Source organism: Poecilia latipinna, unplaced genomic scaffold (assembly GCF_001443285.1).
Source record: "Poecilia latipinna isolate Pla-1442-1.1 unplaced genomic scaffold, P_latipinna-1.0 Scaffold1000, whole genome shotgun sequence".
In the NCBI taxonomy this organism is placed as follows: domain Eukaryota; kingdom Metazoa; phylum Chordata; class Actinopteri; order Cyprinodontiformes; family Poeciliidae; genus Poecilia; species Poecilia latipinna.
The window spans coordinates 129,625-148,774 of NW_015113616.1; the positions used below are offsets into that span (position 1 = coordinate 129,625).

Genomic DNA, 19,150 nt, shown 5'->3' on the forward strand with positions numbered 1-19,150 from the left:
GCATTTATAATAACACTGTTATTACATGAGAGTTGGTTTGTTTAGTTTTTTTGTCTGCTTCTTCTGTTGTGTTTAATATTTGCCAGATCAAATACTAAGAGCAGTAGATTGGTTACCAGTAAGAGCAGTAGATTGGTTACCAGTAAGAGCGGTTACTAGTAAGAGCGGTTACCAGTAAGAGCAGTAGATTGGTTACCAGTAAGGCAGAAATGATGTTTGCATGACATGAATGGCTTCAGTTTCTCTCCAGGACACGTTTCAGTTCAGCTAAACCGCAAGAAAATTAATTTATTCAATTTATAAAATGCTCATACTTACATCTGGGGAAAAAAAAAAAAAAAAAAAAACCCGACGAAATCTACAAACCACAAAAAGATTTACTTTTACTACAACCAAAAAAACCCCAAAAAAATCTGAGAAATGAAACCTATACAGATATTTACTGGTGGGTCTCTCCGGTTGTTTCCCATCCGTTGTGTTTGTGGAAGAGGCAGTGTTTTATGGCAATAAAAGGTAGAAGTCACGTGTGCATATCATGCTGCACTAATATAGTGCAATGTAGCGCCTGAAACAAAGCGAGGGTGAAGGCCGCCGATCAGTTTATCCCACAAACAGGCCTCTGAATCAAGCAGAAATAAAAGACTGGGGAAAAAAAGGAGATTTGAGTCAAAACCCAGCTGAGGATTGAGGGAAGAAAAAGGAATCCAAACCTTTTGATGGAGATTTTCCTCTCCCTCCTCCTCCTCCTCTTCCTCCTCTTCCCTGCGGTGACTTTTGGCAACATACAAACCGTCAGAGCGTCCAAAGCCTCCAGCTAGTCAGCGTTTTCAGGAAAGCGCGGGGGTGAAAGAGTTGGAGACTCTCAGTTTAAAAATAAAAGGCATTTCATTGAGCAAACTGGAGGTCATGAAGGTTCTGGTTAAGGAAAATCAAATCGGAATAAGTGAGTCCATTCACGCTGCAAACATCGCTCGCTGTCATGGAGGGGTTTGTGTGACAGGTGGAGCGGCTCTACATGTCCGTGTCCCCGTCGTAGGCGAGCGTTAGCGGCTTGAGCCGGTTGTTCTGCTGCCTCTGTCTCTGAGGTCTCTTTGGCTTTTTGCTGGGAGAGAAAGATTGAGACGGGAGTTAAAACGACGAAGCCTCAAACACGACAACAGTCTGACAAAATGTGTCACGCAAATGAGGATGGGAATGAAAAAAAAAAAAAAAAAAGAGGGGGAAGCCACTGATGGGAAGCTAATTTGAAATGTTAAATCCTGACCTCGCCTGCCTTGCAGATGCTCAGTTTTATAGTTTTGCATAAATATCCAACAATTAAAGTTGATCCTCAGATGAGAAAAGATTTTTCCCCACCTTAATTATTGAACTGAAAGCTGAAAAAAGAAGAAAATCAATAATATAGATCACCAATAATACATAACACGTCTTAATAGAGTATTCACTGAACTCCTATCCAGAACCGCACAGCATTCTGGGAGATGTAGGCAGAGCAAAGACTTTAGTCTCAACCTCTGAAGGCCAGCTAAGAAAAGTTGGTGGAATCAACTGACCCACTCACTCGTTGGTTACCTAGCAACTCATTCAGTGGTTACCTAGCAACTCATTCATTGGTGTCTTAGCAACAACCTGTTGAGTAACAGTTCAAGGTTTCCAAACTTTGCTGAGTGAAAGCTGGATAAAACAAGAAAAGTCCTGCCACCAGTTTGTTAGTATTTCAGATATTTAAAACAAAACAAAAAAACTAATCAATAATTATCAATAGACTGATATGAAATTATTGTATTGGGTTAAATTGTTTAGCCAATTCATCATGATAGTTTAGAAATTACATTTTATGAAATCCTGAAACTAGTTGTGTTAAATTGGACATTTAAATGTTATTCTTGGCTAATACAGATTTTTCATGTTTAGAGTTTTGGTAGCTGCATTTCCATTACAAAAGTGTGCAAATTTTTGTCAATTTTCCACTAATGACAACCCCCCACAATTTTGCAATTGTGGCATTTCCACTAAATAATAAAATTAAATAAAAAATCACACATGAATAAGCTTGTCCATGTGATAAGTCACTAAAAATCATGCCAGCGATGGATGTAAACAGTTACATGAGATATATTCATAATTCAGCCTCGGCACTAATCAGCCAATCAGAGGAGACGTCGTTTTATTCAGGAGTTAAGAGAAACAAACTTCTTATACTTGGGAGCGGCGTTTTGGGGAGATTGTAGGCGGCGAAAAGCTATGAATTTAACACGTTAGAATGACAACTTTTTATGAACTGGTGAAGCCAGACAAAAAACAAACCATCTTCCTATCACTTCCTGTCGTCTTCTTTGGCGTTTCTGTCAGTAGTAACAGAAATGTGACTTGTACAAAGCAAAAACAAATTTTCTTTTTTTCCCCAAAATTGGCATTTGTATTAAGCAAATTTACTTTTGTAATTTCAATTTGCACAATTTTCTGGTTAACAGAAAAGCAGCCATTGGCTGACTGGTGATGTACCAAACATATTGTGCATTACTACTTATTACCAGTTGGTCATTCGAATACGGTACTAAAAATCACAAAAAAGGAAGCGTTTATCACCTAAAGTTAATATAAAATTGCCAAAGTAGTGCTGCCAATTCTCTCAAACCTCAAGTTTAGTCAAAGTTGAGACTGATGGATAAACAGGGGAAATAGAGAAATAGAAAGCAAAGTTTAGATCGTGGACGTAAAAAAATAAGAGCATGTTTAAAGGAAATGTGTCAAAATAATTTTTTATTCTAAATTAAATGCAGTTTTATATGTGGTAGGAACTGGCTGACAGGCCTCAGAAGAATCACAAGGATCTACAAAAAGGCTTTAAAGGTATGCAGTTAATTTGCATGCAAAACCTGCACACATGCTACATCTTCTCCCTTTGCCTCCTGGGAGAGAAAGACCTTTAGAGGAGGAGTTAAAGACATGATTCCTGCCATTTATCTGGGCTGTCAGCTCTGCAGGAGTCATCTCAGAGTAATACGGTGTAAATTTATCCTCCAAAGAACAGCTTACAATGACAGAACATATAATATTTAGTTTTCTGTTGCTTGGAATCTTTATTCTGGAGTTTCTTTCAAAACTTTTCTCCAATGTGACGCGACTCATGGCATTTTAAAGAATCTCTCCTCGACTGAAGAGTTTTCTTCTTCTGCAGATAATTAGAAACTGTTTTTAATTTAACTTAAAAAACAAATAGCCAATGTTAGTTAAGTTGAAAGCAATATCAAATAATTAGGGGTGACAAATTCTCATTTTAAAATAATTAAAGCTAACGAACCGTAGATGGTTACGGAAATTGTGACTGCTTTGACAGGAAATTAAAAGTCAGGTGAAATTCTTCATTTGGTCACAAGAGGGCAGGCTGACACCGTGCTTCAGTTACTAGTGGCATCTTTACTGTATGTTGGACAGGTGGCAAATTTAAAAATAGATCTGATGCTAAATGTTAGAGAAACACAAATAGCTTAAATAATGCAGGAGTGTAAAAGATTATTTCAGGCGAAACAATACACAGTCTTCACCGTTTCCAAGGAGATACTGCACTCAGATTATTATGAGGACGTATCTGATGGTGTTTGCTCAGATTTACTCATTTTATTTCAGCTCATATTTTCAAATAATGTTTCTTCAAAATTATGTGTCATCCACACTGGAAAAACTAAAGTACTTTTGGTCTAGTTTCTAGACCAAATGTCTAGGCAAACTTGAAATGAGACAAAACTAATTTACAGGCAACTTTTCAGAAAGATGTGTAAAACATTAAATGTCTTGTTCCAGATTATTAAACGTATGACTTATTAAACTTATTTCACTTATGACTCGTACTTTATCGATATTAAGGAACAACTTCCTATTTCTGGCTAAATCAGACTTTCAATCACCTCCGAAGAGTAAAACCTTACTGGATGTAAGGCATCTGGATTATCTTCATTACTAAACAATTGGAGATTATTAGGATCTACAGTAACTATAATCTGCGTCTAGTCATTGAGAGCTACTATCCCACAACTTTGATAATCGGTTGATTCATGTGTGCTGGAGGAGGGATGCGTCTAAAAGTTGGAGGATATTAGCCTTCGAGGACAGAACACCTGAAGTCTTGACCTTTGTAACTGCGTCTCTTAATCTCTCAGGGCGCCGCCATGACGGATGCTGGGAATGAGGGATGGGAGTGTTGAATGGCTGAAATTGTTTTCATAAGTTGTTTTTGTCGATATAGATGGGTTCCACTTTTACAAGTCAAGCTAATGCTTGTTGAGGTTTGTTGATGGTGACATTAAAAATCAGCCAGCTGAATGATTTATATCACTACGTCATAAAAGGTGTTTCCTCTTAAACTGGAGCAGACATAAAAACGTACTGTCTAGGTATATTCGTACATGCTCGGTTACATGATTACTAATGGTTAGTAATCACGCAGTGTTTAACTGCATCTTACTAAGCTCACTTATTAGTGAGATTTTGCTCTAATTTGTTGGTCTGTGTGCACCGAGCGGTGAATAATGGATAAATAAAACTTGGCTAAACTGGCAAAAACAACTTGGGAAAACAATCCGACGCCCATCATGGCGTCTTGACTGATTTTCGTGACGTAGTTGCAAAGGGTCAACAGGAAGTCTACTGGGTGGCGCTTTCCTCACCTGGACCTTCCCCCAGCCTCTCAGGCAGAACACGGGACACTTTGAGCTCACAGGGAAACTGAGGGACTGCTGGTGCTTATAGTGGAGGGAGAGTCGGGGTGGGTCTGAGCCCTCCGCATCCTCTTTAGCTACTATTGCTCTGAGCCAGCTCTTGGCACTCGGGACACGTGTAAACCATCTCGTGAGAGTTCTGGCCCATCCACACCGCCGTACCGTTGGCGTCAGACTCTTGGGCCTTAAGAGAGCGATGCACCTTGACGCACGCGCTGCTGCTCTCCGACAGCAAACGCATGAGAAAGCAAAAGAAATGGAGATGATATGAAGGAGGGGCATGCTGCAACTCAAGGTGGGAGGGATGAGACGGGTTTCGTTTCAGGACTTGGGTGATGATGAGGATGATGAGGAGGATGACTACGGGGGATCAAACTTATCAACTCACCAAGCTAGGTATATCATAGACACTATGAAAATGAGGAGAACAAAGGCTCCTGCTGCTACACCGTACACCCACATCTTCAGCTTCCCATCTGTGGAGAAGGACGCTGGTCAGTTCTTAATCTCCTACTTTGATGCCACAGATTAAGATTACATCACAATCAGCCAGGTTCGCTCCTGCTGTCAATCACAAATCTGGGAAAACACCATTTATTTCACAACTTTTATAAAAAATGTTTTAAAACTGTCAGCATGTCGTCACAGTATGATACGAGTCAGCAAAATTAGACACTAACTATAAGATACCCTAATTCCAATAATGTTAATAAATTAACCTTTATTTCATTTACACTTATCAATAAGCCACTGAGCCAATAGGAATAATAAATACTTATTACACTGGAACAATCCTAACAAGTCCTGTTAACGTAAATTAGATACTAAGACAGAAAATAAAAAGAAAGTTACAAAAAAATGACTAATAAAATAAAAAATCTTGCTGAATTTTCTGGCATAATTTTGGTGATTCCAACTGAGCAAAAATAAGAAACGTTTAATCTGATTTAACTGCAAACACTGGGGAAAAAAAGTTTTTTATTAGGTGTGTGGAAATTCAATAGTAAGTTAAGGTTTTCATTACCTGTGCAGTTTGAATATCAAGCACTTTCAATGACTTCATAAAAAAATCAATGTATTTTTTTTCTTCTCTGGTATCAGAAAAACAACTTCAAACAAAATGTTTTACTACATTACATTTTTATACTGTATAACCAGGATACATATCAAAGTTATTGGAAGATAAATGTTAAAAAATAAGGATGTTTTACAGCTTTATACTCAGAAAAAACATTAAATTAAGGCCGACAGAGGGAAGAACATAATTTAGCGTAGATGAATTAGTGAATAATTTCCTCCTCTATAATGATATTAAACATTAAAATGTCAGAGCAACCTCATAAATCTGATTATCAATATGATAATCACACAGATTTACTCTTTATGCCTCAGTACATTGTATACACCTGCACATCTCCAATCTGTAGTACTTCTGGTTGCATTTTCATTCATACGATTAAAATAATGAAGAAAACATTTTAATTTACAGAGCAGAAGCAGATCTCAGGCTGTAGTAAATCCCTCTGCTGTGTGATCAAAATCAGATGTTTTTTATTCATATTTAATCCATTAGTGAGCCATTAATTTACTCAGTGAAGCTTGATATCTGGGACTTTCTGTTTCTGTCTCCATAACTGGGCAGCTAAAGGAAGCTGAGGTTAATGTCTGCGAGCTCCTTCATCCTGAAGGTTTCTCTTCCTGCCACAGATGATTTGTCAGGAACATTTGCAGATATATTTCTCTAAAGTTAATGTTGCAGCAGCGGAGGCCATGCGGTAATCGGCTACATTCATGTGTTTATTCATGTTTCAGATTTCACTCATTCACCGCAGGAAGTGTAAACATGTCGACTTCCAGCACCAAGACTCTGAGCCAACTCACATCCTGCTTCGTAAACATGGGATTTTCTCATTTATGTGCCAAGAAGAGAAAATTAGCTTTTCAACAAGACAAAAGCCAAAAAGTTTTACTGCAAGAGGAAGTTATGAACTTTATCATAACGTATTATGATTAACGTTTTGATACCATTTTTCTTGATCAGATGGATTCAAGGATGGATTTCAGTTTATGTAAAATCTATGATTATGTACGGAAAAGATTAGGCCCACTAACCAAAAAAAAAACATTAAAGATATATATTCTTTAAACAAATTTGTGAAAATTTTCTCAGAATTTGTATTTTTTTTCTTTTTTTTTGGAAAAAAAAAAGTATGATTTTTAAGACTTAACCAAGTATAAAATCTCTGAATTAAATTATTTTATCCAGTAATTAAAGCAAAGCGTGTGCCGTTTCTGTGCTGACCTGGTCCGTACGGCTGCAGGTACCAGGTCCGGCCCGTGCGTCCCGGCTGGATGGTGGTGGGCAGCGTGGGGTTAATGGCACGACTGGTCTTTACGTCCCCCTTCTTGTCACCTGCAGTGGGAATCTCCAGAATCGGGATCGGGGTGCACTGGTCCAGCTGACCCGCAGGCGACAGGACCTCTGTGAAGCCCTCCTCGCACATGCACACCCCGGCCTGCAGGGGGCAGTGTGAAGCAAGTTTAGATTCAGTGAGGATGTGGATGAAGGTGGAAACACTTCCATCCAGGGGGGGAAATCTGGATGATTGTCTTACTGTTTGGTCACTTATTTAAATAAAAAGAATCTTGTTTATGTAAATATTCATTTAACACTTAGAAGAACAACAATATAATCCAACTAACACCTGAAATTAAAAATTTACACATAAAATCCAGAGATGGGACTTTCTAGTTTAATCACAATGAAACAAGCAGAGGACTTTTGCAATCTGACCATTTCTGGTTCTAATTATGGAATATTATTTTAGTTTTTAAATCATTACAACTTAATGAGTGGCTCAAGTACAATAAATTATCAATAAACTGGGATGCATCAGAAAAATGTATAAGAAGTCTCCATCTGCATCAGGCCGGTTAATCTGCTGGATGTATATTTGTATTTTCTTCAATTGCTATTGGCGGGTCGCCCAAAGTGCGGTCCGTGCGCCGCACTTTGGACCACCCTGGCTTAAACTGAGCTGAATCTCTCTCAAAGTTCAGGGGGATTTTAAAACATGTTGCTGTTGGATTGGAGAACTGTCTTCATCAGGTTAACGTTGCACCTAGAAGTGAAACTGCTGCTGCAGAGAGACACGGATCAATACGGCGTGTTTTCCAGCTTCTTCCAAGCACGAAAACTGGGACAACCAGAGGATTTTTCTTTGAAATTTTGATCAGAAGAGAAACTTGTTAAATACACAAGTCGATGTGAAGAACGAGGAAAAGTAGCTGGAATAAACTGAGCTCAGCAGAACCCTGTGTGCATGCATAACAGCAGCTGCTTCCATCAAACGTCTGCTGATGGATGTTCAGGTGTTGAAGCTGAAATGTGTTTTATGTAGTGAATAAGTGGAAGTGACCACTGATACCAGCAAAACATATAATTTACAATTAAAATCTCATAAAAGTGATAATGCACTTTACATTTTTTTCACTCTAAAACCAAAAACTAACATTTTTAACTAATGCGTATATTAGTCAAGTCGATATGTTTCGACCCAGTTTTAGCTGTAATAACAGCTGAAGGTTTGCAGCTGAGCCTCACTTCTTTCCTTTGTTTGGATTATTGAACAGTTGACCTTGTAATAATGTGTGGATTAAATTAAACACTTGGAATATGTTCACTAATTGAGAGTCTTGTGAAGGTAACTGGTTGCCCTGGATTTTGTTTACATGCATCATAGCAGAAACCAGCTAAGCCCGGTGGTAGGGGGCGCTGGGCCAGCCCACCAGCTGCTGCACCGTGGTTTGATGTTTTATTGTACATAAACCATATCTTTGTATCACTGTATTAAAAACAATCATTTAAAATGATTAAATAAACGACACTCAGCCTGGAGGCCCGCCAGGCTGATAATACACTAAAGAAAGTCCTTCAGTGTATTATCAGATTAGTTTTTTTTCCCTCTGTAAATAAAATCAGAATTTATCCATTATTCTCTTCCGACTGGTAAAAGCAAATCTGTGTTGGTTAATGATACAAAACTCTCCAAAATGCATTGAAGTTTCTGGTTTTAAAGCGACTAAATGGGAGTGAGAACAATATTCCTACCTTTCTCATTCTAAACTCTCATCTTTCTCCTTTTAGGTTATGATCATTATAACCAGCTTTAATTGCTGGGTTACATTTTTCTATTGAGGACAGAAATATTTTACTTTCTGATTCTGACACTGCACAACAGAGAAACGGGTTTTATCCGTTTGTGCTGCTAACATTTATTTTTCCACTTCATTCAGATTGAATCTCATCTGCAGTGTCGCAGCGAAACAAGGTGACCTGCACCTTCAGATTCTGAATCTGAACATTTTCTTTATTTTGATTTCAGAATGAAAAAGGCTTACCTCGCTGCAGAAAGACTTCGTCATGAGACAGGGAGGGTCACAGGAGCTGTTGTCCACTGGAGGATTCATCGCAGGACAACCACCTGTGGAGTCGGGAGATGAAACGGCTCAGGTGATATTTTTAAACCTTCATTTGGGTCTCAGCTGCTCCCATAAAAAACGCTTTGAGAAACATTAATTTGTTGCCAAAAACAGTGGGGTGGACTTTCTGGTGTTTGGAAATTGAGCCGTTTCAAAAACCTCCTGACTGTTAAGTCACAATCAACGGGGACATTGCCGTTACCTAGCAACCCAGCATGTTTGGTCAGCTGATTTTACCACTGTGTGCTCTGTACAATGGCTGCTGGAAAAGACAAGTGTTTTGTTGTCGACTTACCATCCAGAATCAACTCGGTGTATTCTTGTTGGTTATGCAGGAGGCTCTACTAATGCTTTTCAAACATGTATGGTTGTATAACTGCGCATCTATCTCTTTTGCTCAGACTGAATTGGGCAAAAAATGCTTTCGCTCACTCTGCTCCCTCTTCTAGGAATTTGTTTCAAGAAACTTTTAGACTGACTGAATGCATGTTTAGTGCTTTTAAATCTAAAAGTTCTTGACAATGATTTAGTGACACGTTCCTGTTTCTTTTTTTTAGTTAACATTTGTTGGATTTGTTGCTACCTCTTGGCCACGACTTCCTTAAAGAAGAGTTGTGGGTTTTTCTTTATCCTGGTTAAATAAAGGTTAAATCTGCTGGCAGCCATTTCCACATGAGCGTGTAAAACTTGAGTTAGGGGCGTGGCCAGCAGCAGCTGACAGAGCACTAAAACAGGTCATTCTGAAAGGAGAAAATCTCTTTATCCAAGAATGATTTTGTGTAAAAACGTAATCAACATGTTTCATTATTTCCCATGAACCTGTTAAAGGAAGCAGAATAGGTCACCTTTAATGTCCTTTCATGAAACGGCCTGTAGATTCATCTGCAAATTAAGCAGAGAACATTGCAGCCCTGTTTGTTTTTTAAACAGTTTTAGGTGAGCAACAACAGGCTGATGTATTATTCATGAGATAATAGCTGGCATCACCTACCACCTACATTCCCTGTAGAAACAAACAAAGTCTCCAGTTTCTCTGATTTCTTTTTTTCTGTTGTATTTTTGACATTCTGTGTTAATTTCACCTCCTACGTGAAACTGCCACCAGTGGTTTATACTTGTTGAGCCTTAGAGGTGCTGCAGTTTCTCACCTTTGAAAGATAAATTTGGCAGCACTATCTATTATTCAAAACACTGTATGGAAATACAGCGTCTTCATCTTTTCCAACCAGAATCTCCCCTAAAATACACCAGAGCTCTTTCCCATTTCTTGTCACAGCTCCACTTTCATTTGCTTCACTGTATTCAGAATACACAGGCATGCACAGTCGTTCTCATTGTTTATTGTTGCCGCAAACCTTCAGCTGGAGAGCACAGCGGAAAAAACACGGCACCAGGTACTAACGATGATAAAACACCAGATCTGAAAGGGGACGTGAGGAACATCTGGTTTCTCTCGACACCTGCTGGATTTCTTCTGTTCACTTTAATCAGAACGCAGTTTAGCTCCACTGAAATTATTACTCTACCGTTAAAAATTTAATTTACTGGAGGTCACTTGTGGAGCGTCGGTACAAAACAAACTTTGGGGTTATGCAGAAAAACTAAGTTCAGTTAATTGTCCAGTCGCTTGTTACATTTTGGACTCAGGTGAGCACACTTCTGCTAATGTGCTAGTAGCAGAGCTAATGTTTTGTTTAGCTCGTTAGCTAACTTTGACAGCATTTAGCCCGCTAGCTTTCCCTAAATTATTTTTCTGGATAAATTCAGAAGTTTTGTGAACTTTTAGTTGTGTTTTGTTTATTAACTGTTAATCCTATTAGTATTAGTTAGACCTTTATCTTCCTGCTCTTATTTTGAAGGGGGTGAAAATAGCAATCCTGTTTGCTCTCTAATTTCTTTTCCCAGTAACTACTTCAAACAATATACAGAAACTAAATAAAACATTAATTGGTTTCTCTAAATTGTCCCTAGGTGTGTGTGTGTGCATGGTTGTTTGTCCTGTCTGTCTCTGTGTTGCCCTGCGTCAGACTGGCGACCTGTCCAGGGTGGACCTCCCAACCCCACTAGGGACAAGGGTGTACAGAGAATGAATGAATGAATGAATGAATGAATGGATGGATGGATGGATGGATGAATAACAGAACATGCAAATTATTATGTCAAAATTAAATTGATGTTTAAAAGGCAGAATCAGATTAAAATTAATATTGAGCATATTTTTTTTTTTACAGATTCAGCTTTCTGTGTGACAAACATTTGAATGATTTTTATATTTTGTATAATTACTAAAACATTTTATATTTTATAATGTCAGCACTCAAGGAACCAATGTTTTGAGGTACCTGTATGTTTACTTAATTGAAACAGCCAACTTTGTTTAAGGCATTGTTTGTTGGTGAAAGGCAATAATAATAAAAGTGCATTGATGCCACACTTTTTTTATAGCACATTTCAGCAGCAAGGCATTTCAAGGTTCCTTACATAATTAAAAAACAAAATAAAAACAGCATGTGACATTGAATAAACAGTAAGAAAGAGAACGAGATTCTGGGAAAAAAAGTTTTTGATAAAACTGAGTGTACTGAAGGAAGTGATGAATTTGAATGCTATAAAATGTTTATTCTGTTGCCCCAGTGTGTTGCAGGCTGAATGTTTCTAAATGTGTGAAACCTGGACTTTGTTACCGGTGACGTTGAGCCCATCCGAGCGCTGACACCAAACAGCCGGACGGCTGGAGTTCGGACGGCCGCTGCTGAACCACTTATACTCGAAACATTCGCCTCCTGCAAACAAAACACAGAATAAGTCACCATCTTTAAAACCGCAGCGCAGTTACAGTCTGGAGTGAAGACCATTAATCATAAGTGTGACAGATTAATAAAGCAGCCGCTCAGTTATTTTCACATAATAAGTAGCTGTCACATATTGTCCAGTTCAAGGTTTTAATCTTCACTGAGAGCTTCTGCTTAATGACTTTCTATCAATGCTATTATAACTTTATCAATATCTCCATCTAGGCAGTAAATGACTGTATTTCCCTCTGGAGTCCAGAGTAACCAATCATCATCGCAGCCAATTTAGTGGCGTAAATGAACAGTTTAACTTTGAACAAAAGAAAGATCTGCTGTGTGCAGGCCTCGCTGCTCCAGTCGGCGGCTCGGCTCCAGCTCTGCCTTTCACAGGACGATTTGTCTAAAACCGACACAACTTCATCCTTAATGCACTTCACTTTCCTCATTTCTCCAATTTTTCTCCTTCCTCTACAGATGAAGTCGTTTTTCAGACGTGTGAAGTTATCACCGATTTACTCACTTCCCAGCACCTTTCACCAACAGATTGGAGTTTTTCTGAGACAAGAACATTCCTCAAAACGAAGAGCGCGCAGCAGTGAAAACGTGAGTGAGGTGGCTGGAGTCAAGAAAAGCTCTTAAAGGGCAGAGAAACATGAAAGATGGTGATTTTGAGTGACAAACGATTTGTTACAGTTTAAAATCCCAACCTGCGGTCCTTCTGCATGGAGTCCGCAGGATTCCCCCTGTACATGCCTCCAGGTACTCAGGCTTCCTCCAGTCTAAAACATTATTCTTAGGTTAACTGTAAGGCATTATCGGGATACATTTCTTGTCACGATAAGAATTTAGATTTATTGTTGCCACGATAAATTATATTAATGATGTTTAAAATCCTCCAAAGCTTTCCTTATTGTCAGGATTGATGGTTTTACTGTCTTATCCACTGTTTGTTAAAGGAAGCATCAATAAATACCAATACATTTTAAAATACCGTTTCTGTCTGAACTTATTGATGGTGCCCTAAGAAAGCTTATTACCAATTATGCTTGAATGTTTTTCAAGAGCATTATTTGTGTTCTTTACAGTCAGAGTTACCTAAAAGATGTAAGAAATAGTTTATTTTATCTTTATCACAATAGTCCTGCAAAATATTGATAAAACTTTAAATCCATATGGATTAATTACTGCTCTAAATATGTTCTTCTTTCAGCAAATGACCTTTTCTTGACTCTGTATACTCACAATTAATCAATTATTTAAATAGTGGATGATTATTTTAATCAATTAATCACAATAAATCTGATTAATCGCTAATTGTTTACTCTAAATTGTCCTTAGATACGAGTTTCTCCATGTGTTTCTCTTTTCAGATTATCTGTCTTACTGTCACGACTTAACTAGAATTTAACAAAATGTCAAAAGCATTTTTTCTTTATAAAAGTTACATAGTGCAGCTTCTTTAGCTTGTTGTCGCTGAACCATCTGAAGTTTTTATATTTCTTCCAGCTGTGAGGAGCTTTTTCTGCTGTGTGGACGCAGTGAAAACACTGATCTGCTATTCTTGTTATGCTGCAGAGGCAAACCGTGGAAGAAATTAATACGGTAAAAGTATCCAAATGGGACAAAACTTTGCTTCTGCTTTTCTTAAGTGAGCATCCCATCAAACCACTTTTTCCCTCCTTTTTCCCCCCCACTCATCTTGGCAGGGGCTCTCCTCCCCCCTGTGGGCACTGAGTGATGCTGTGAAATCAGGTCAGGATGGCGGAGGCTGCTTTGGAGCTGTGTACAGTAGCCAAGGAGGGAAGTGTGGAGGAGTGAGATGCCAGGGTGGGGGAGTGGGTTTCGTTCTGCAGACCTAACCTATGGCAGCTGATGATTCACAGCTCATCAACACCAGGCAGCAGCGAGCACAACAGTATTTCCTCAATTTGGAGATCTCATGCAAAAAGTCCCATCTGGAAACCACCAGTTAACCCACCTAGCAGAAGGAAAACAAGGTGAAAGCGTTTCCATTTGCCCCGGTCATATCTGGGGCAAAGTACCAAAAGCTGCACTCCAGGATAGCACTGCTGCCTCCCGGCGAGGAAAAAAAACCTCAGCCTGAATCCAGTCTTGAGCACAAAATGAAAATGTTTTTTTTTCCTGTTGGCTTCTTCTGGTGTCCCAGATTCCTCCAACATGCAGGTTCAGAGAGAAAGAAGAGAGAATGGCCTGCAGGTGTAACCCTGAATCTCAGTATCTCTTTGCGTTGGTCCTCTAATGCATCAACAAACTTCAACATGCGACTGACTTCAACTCAACAACAGAAAGGAACAGCTGAAGATGCCCAGCGACTTCAAAACTTGACTGTTTTCTTATCACATAAGTTGTGAATCGAGCGAAACCTTTTTTCATTAGTGGCCACCGCTACCTGCATTAGCAGGCTTTAAAGGTGGCATATTATGCTTCCTAGGACACGTTAGGATACGTCTATGGACTAAAAACATGGTCATTACAATTTTTGCGTAAAATCATTCTTAGATGATGAGATTTAAGCCTGCTCAGTTCTGCCTGTTTTGGGATCCTTTCACTTTAAATCGAAATAATCTGCTGCTGGCCACGCCCCCAACTCAACGTTTGCACTCGCACGTGAAACTGGCTGCAAATTATAGAACAATACATCTTTGAAAAGCAGAGCCAACAAGAATACAGCAAATGGTTTCTAAATGGTAAGTCAGCAATTAAACACTTTTCTTTTCCAGCAGTCGCTTGGGTTGCCAGGTGACGGGCGGAACTTGGCTGAGGTTGCTAGGTAACGGGCTGAGGTTGCTAGGTAACGGGCTGAGGTTGCTAATTTCTGATGTTACATTCCCATGATTTTTCAAACAGCTCAACTTTCAGACACCAGAAAATATGATTTTTTTTTGTTAAGACAGCCAGTTGTTTTTTAAACCTGGGCTGTTTTTAGAAGCAGTAGAAACACAATGGAAGCACAAAAACATGAAAAATGTTACTTTTATGTGAGCTTTAAAGAAAGCTCACAACAATTAATTAGCTTCCAGTAAATTAGACAGTTTTATTTATGTGGAAAATGTAAAAGCACATGTACCTAATAATGTAAATAAACAGACAACAAAAGATATTACTCCCAGTGATCCAACTGATAGATCTGGCTATATACGGTTTTTCTATATGCAGTGCTTTGAATAAGTATCCAGACCATTTAGGCTCTTTCATAGAGTCACATTGTGACCAGAAGTTTTAAGATATTGCATATTATTACATACTTGTCAGGGGAAAGACAAATACATGTTTCTTTCAAAAGCAAAAAACAGCTCAGTCAAATTGTAAAGAGATCAACCAGTTCTACTGAGAGTTATGAGCGTTTTTACAGAAAAGTTACATTTCAATAAAATCAAAATACTTTGGATTTGCTAAAGTATGTAATTTCAGACATAAACTGGAAAATTAGAAGCTGAATACAAATGCTAATCATACCGTTCAATTATTTACTAGAAAATGTTGAGAAGCACATGTTTTCCTTACACTTATGTTGGTTAGTTGCATAAAATAAAACACATTAATCTTGCAGCTGTATTGTGACAAAATAGGGAAGTGCTTTCTGATGGGATGAAGTTCACAATTGCAGAGTGTAAAAAAGGTAGTAAAACATTTATTTTATCCATTTATAGCACCTCTGACTCAGTTATTTCATTGCCAAAGACTGACGGGATCAGATCTGACCCTCCGGTCAAAAGGCTGCATAACTGAGCATGTTCAGCAGATCCATGGCTACATTTAGAAAGCCACAGGTTTTTCCTGTACCTCTCAAGCCTTGTGACCAGCGTAGAGAAAAGGAGTTGTACCTGTGCAGGGCTGCGACTCCCAAGCCTGGTCTGGGCACAGCTGCAGGTTTTCAGGCTCCTGGGCCAGGACGGCTCGGGACCGGACCTGAACGGAGCCGAAGTCCACGCCGGCTCCTTTCACACAGATGTTGACACATGAGCTCCAGTCAGACCACTCCATCAGGTAGCATTCGCCTGCACAACCAGAGAGACAGTAAGCTGAAAACAAATACAAGAACTTACCTCGACACTTCTGACTTACAGCATGTAGGAAATTATTATGTTTGGGTTTCAGTAGGACTGGGCAATAAATCAATAATATATACATTAGAATGTTCAACATATTGAATATTCACTGAACTCCGATCCAGAACCGCACAGCATTCTGGGAGATGTAGGCAGATGAAAGACTAACCTCTCAACCTCTGAAGATGAGCTAAGAAAAGTTGGTAGAATCAACTCATTCTCTTACTCTTTGGTTGCCTAGCAACTCACTCACTCTTTGGTTACCTAGCAACAACCTGCTGAGAAACTGGCACAGCAGCAGTTTAAGGTTTCTCTACTGCGTCTTATAGCTGCTTAAAAATAAAAAACAAAAGCTTGGAGTAGAAAATTATGGACAAAAGAGGAACAGTCCAAGTTTTGGTTTGAGGACATTAAATTCCTTATTGGTCTCATATTTTCGAGAGCCATGTTGTCTGAGATCGTCAGTGCTGAACCTAATCTTTTATTTATTGTATTTAATACCCAAGTTTTCATCAGGCAGGTATTCATAAAGCAATAATTGAGACTAAAAAGCATTTGGCTGTTATTTCTTCAGAATCAGACAGTGCCTGATTGTTCTAAATTACTAATTTTTGTAATTAATTGCCTTTGGCATTTATTAATAGTTATTCACAGCCATTCCAAACCTTTTGTTGCAAAACAAATATGTTTATCAGCCTAGTAGTAATAAATTATATATTTTAGACGCATTTATTCTCTCACTTTGATCACTTGATGCATAAAATGGTGGGGAGTAATGACGGTGTGTTAAAGCACAGTGTGTGTGTGACCACAAAAAACTTCTGTTGTATTTGAGAACTGAAACAACAAACGGCCCAAAGATTAAAACAAATTCAGAAAAAAAGAAGTGCAAAATGTGTATTTACATTTCCTCCAAGGTGTTTTTATTAAAATTGTTCATCTCTTCCACATCTCTCTGAGATACATTGGTTGAAGTCAAATATTTCTGCAGTACAGCTTTGGTGTAGGTGTCCACCATTAAAAAACCGTTTCAGTTTTGTCAAAGCAACACTTTGTTTCCACAAGTTAATAACATGGGATTCGTCTGGCTGTTTATTGGGCTTCTTCATTCCTAGTTGTTAGTTTAAAGATGTCTGACTGGTCCATATATTGTCGAAATGCTTTTCTGAAACCTGTTGTCCAACTTCAGACTTACTGCCATTTATGTCCAAGGTTCTGGAGAAAGTTGCTTATGTCCAACTGCAGACTTATCTTGATCTAAATGAAATTGGTGAAAAAATTCAGTCTGGTTTTAAAATGCGGCACAGCACTGAAACTGCCCTTTTAAAAGCTATAAATCATCTGCTTTTAACATTTGATTTGGAAAATCAGCAGTTATTTTACTTTAGATTTTAAAAACGTAATATTGGTACCTCACTGATTCAAATTTATTTTTGTAAATCGCTGTAGCTGAAATTAAGTATGTTGGTTTTTATTCATGTTAGTTTTTGGTATTCTCTGCAAATGTTATAGCTGTCTTTTTATTTTCATTCATTGATTTATTCATTCATTTTTATCATTGATCTGATGTTATGAGTCACTTCTGTCGGCTGAGGCTGCTGTAGATGTTTTATATAAATAAACTTTGACTTGACATCTGCAGCTCATCAAACGCTGGGGGAAGCAGGACATGGGTTGATGCATCAACGTGCAAAGAAACTGTATTTGTGTGTTTTCTTTAGTTCCCAGACTAACCCCCAGCTTTGCTCTAAAAAACAAAGGAGCTCCATTTTCTTTCACCCTGATTCACAATCCTCATGTAGAAATCCTTCTAAGTTTTAGATTGCAGTTTGATACTTCAGCACTCCTGCAGTTTGCCTGCGAAGGGACGGACTCGCTTGTTATCTAGGGCAGCTTCTCAGCGTTTTCCATCTCTGGGAGCAGTAGTTATATTTTTTTTTAAACCAAAATTAGAAATTCATCAGTGGAAACACTCCTAGCGCATAAAAAATAAAATTATTTCAAACAGAGGTGGTTTTAAATGAGCTGTGGGTTGAATAAAGGATAACTTGTTTTCCCTTCTGCATGACAAACAATGAGTTCTGACCTAAAATAGACCCACGACACTTTGAAAGAGAACTCAGCATTTGTACTTTGTCTTTTGGCAGAAGCAAAGAAGAATAATCCTTCCTTCAGGGACTGCTGACACTGAAAATAACAGCTCTATAGTTAAGCAGCACTATGTGAAAACACTGTTTTTATCCAGCTGGGTCATAAACTAGGGGATAAATTCCTTTCTTGTCGTTTAGAAATGTTGCAGATTTGGCCCATTTAGCAAAAAGAAACATCTCCTTCTCCATCAGCAGCAGTTTTTGGGTGCAGTCACTGGAAATAAAGAGCGATGTTGAGGTTGTGAAAAGTGAATCACTGCATGGAGTAGAAAAGTCCTGAATGAGATTTAATTAGATTTAAGGATTTTTAGGATCTGGAAGAACATGGGTAAGAAAAAGCACTGAGATATGTATGCATCTCCAGACTTTATTTTCAATATTTCTCATCAGTCTATGCATCCATCAATTCTCAACATAATACATCTGCATGGTCAAATATCTGCCACCAGTTCATTCATCCAGGTCTTAAATCCAACCAACCATGTTGCAGTCCATTAATCCAAAGATCCGACCTTCAGTCAGTCCTTCTGTCCATCCAGCCTTTCTCTGTTTCACATGTGAAATCTTACAATTGTTAAAACGTCTACCATAAATTTAAAGTATTAAAGAAATGTTTGTATTCATACTTAAAAAGTTGTCTGACATGGCTGAATTTTTATTTTTTTATATTTAATTTAACTGCAGAATTTTGACATTTTGTGAACATGAGGAACAAGTTTAATGAGATGGCAAGTTGCATTTAGTAAATAAATTATGTGAAATGAGTTTTTACACATTTTCTTCTTAACCAATTAATAAAAATATATAATTTTTTTTAATGTAGGAAGTTTTAATATAAGTGTGTAAAAATGCTAAGTTATATATAAAAAATTCCCCTCTCCCCCTCCGTGGGTGGTCTCTTTCATCCTCTGAGCTCGGGTCCTCTACCAGAGGCCTGG

General features: G+C 38.3%; 1 protein-coding gene across 1 annotated transcript in view; it reads right to left on the reverse strand.

Moving 5' to 3' along the window:
• Window positions 1–4,667: 4,667 nt before the first annotated feature.
• The window catches only part of thsd7ab (thrombospondin, type I, domain containing 7Ab), a gene marked incomplete at its 5' end in the record, with an annotated part of 94,211 nt that continues 79,728 nt past the window's right edge, over window positions 4,668–19,150 (reverse strand). Inside the window, 6 exons of the mRNA XM_015050594.1 lie at window positions 4,668–4,936; window positions 5,107–5,194; window positions 7,021–7,234; window positions 9,120–9,202; window positions 11,885–11,983; window positions 15,838–16,011. Of these exons, the coding sequence (XP_014906080.1) occupies window positions 4,792–4,936; window positions 5,107–5,194; window positions 7,021–7,234; window positions 9,120–9,202; window positions 11,885–11,983; window positions 15,838–16,011 (803 nt within the window). The remainder of the gene's footprint in view (window positions 4,937–5,106; window positions 5,195–7,020; window positions 7,235–9,119; window positions 9,203–11,884; window positions 11,984–15,837; window positions 16,012–19,150) is intronic.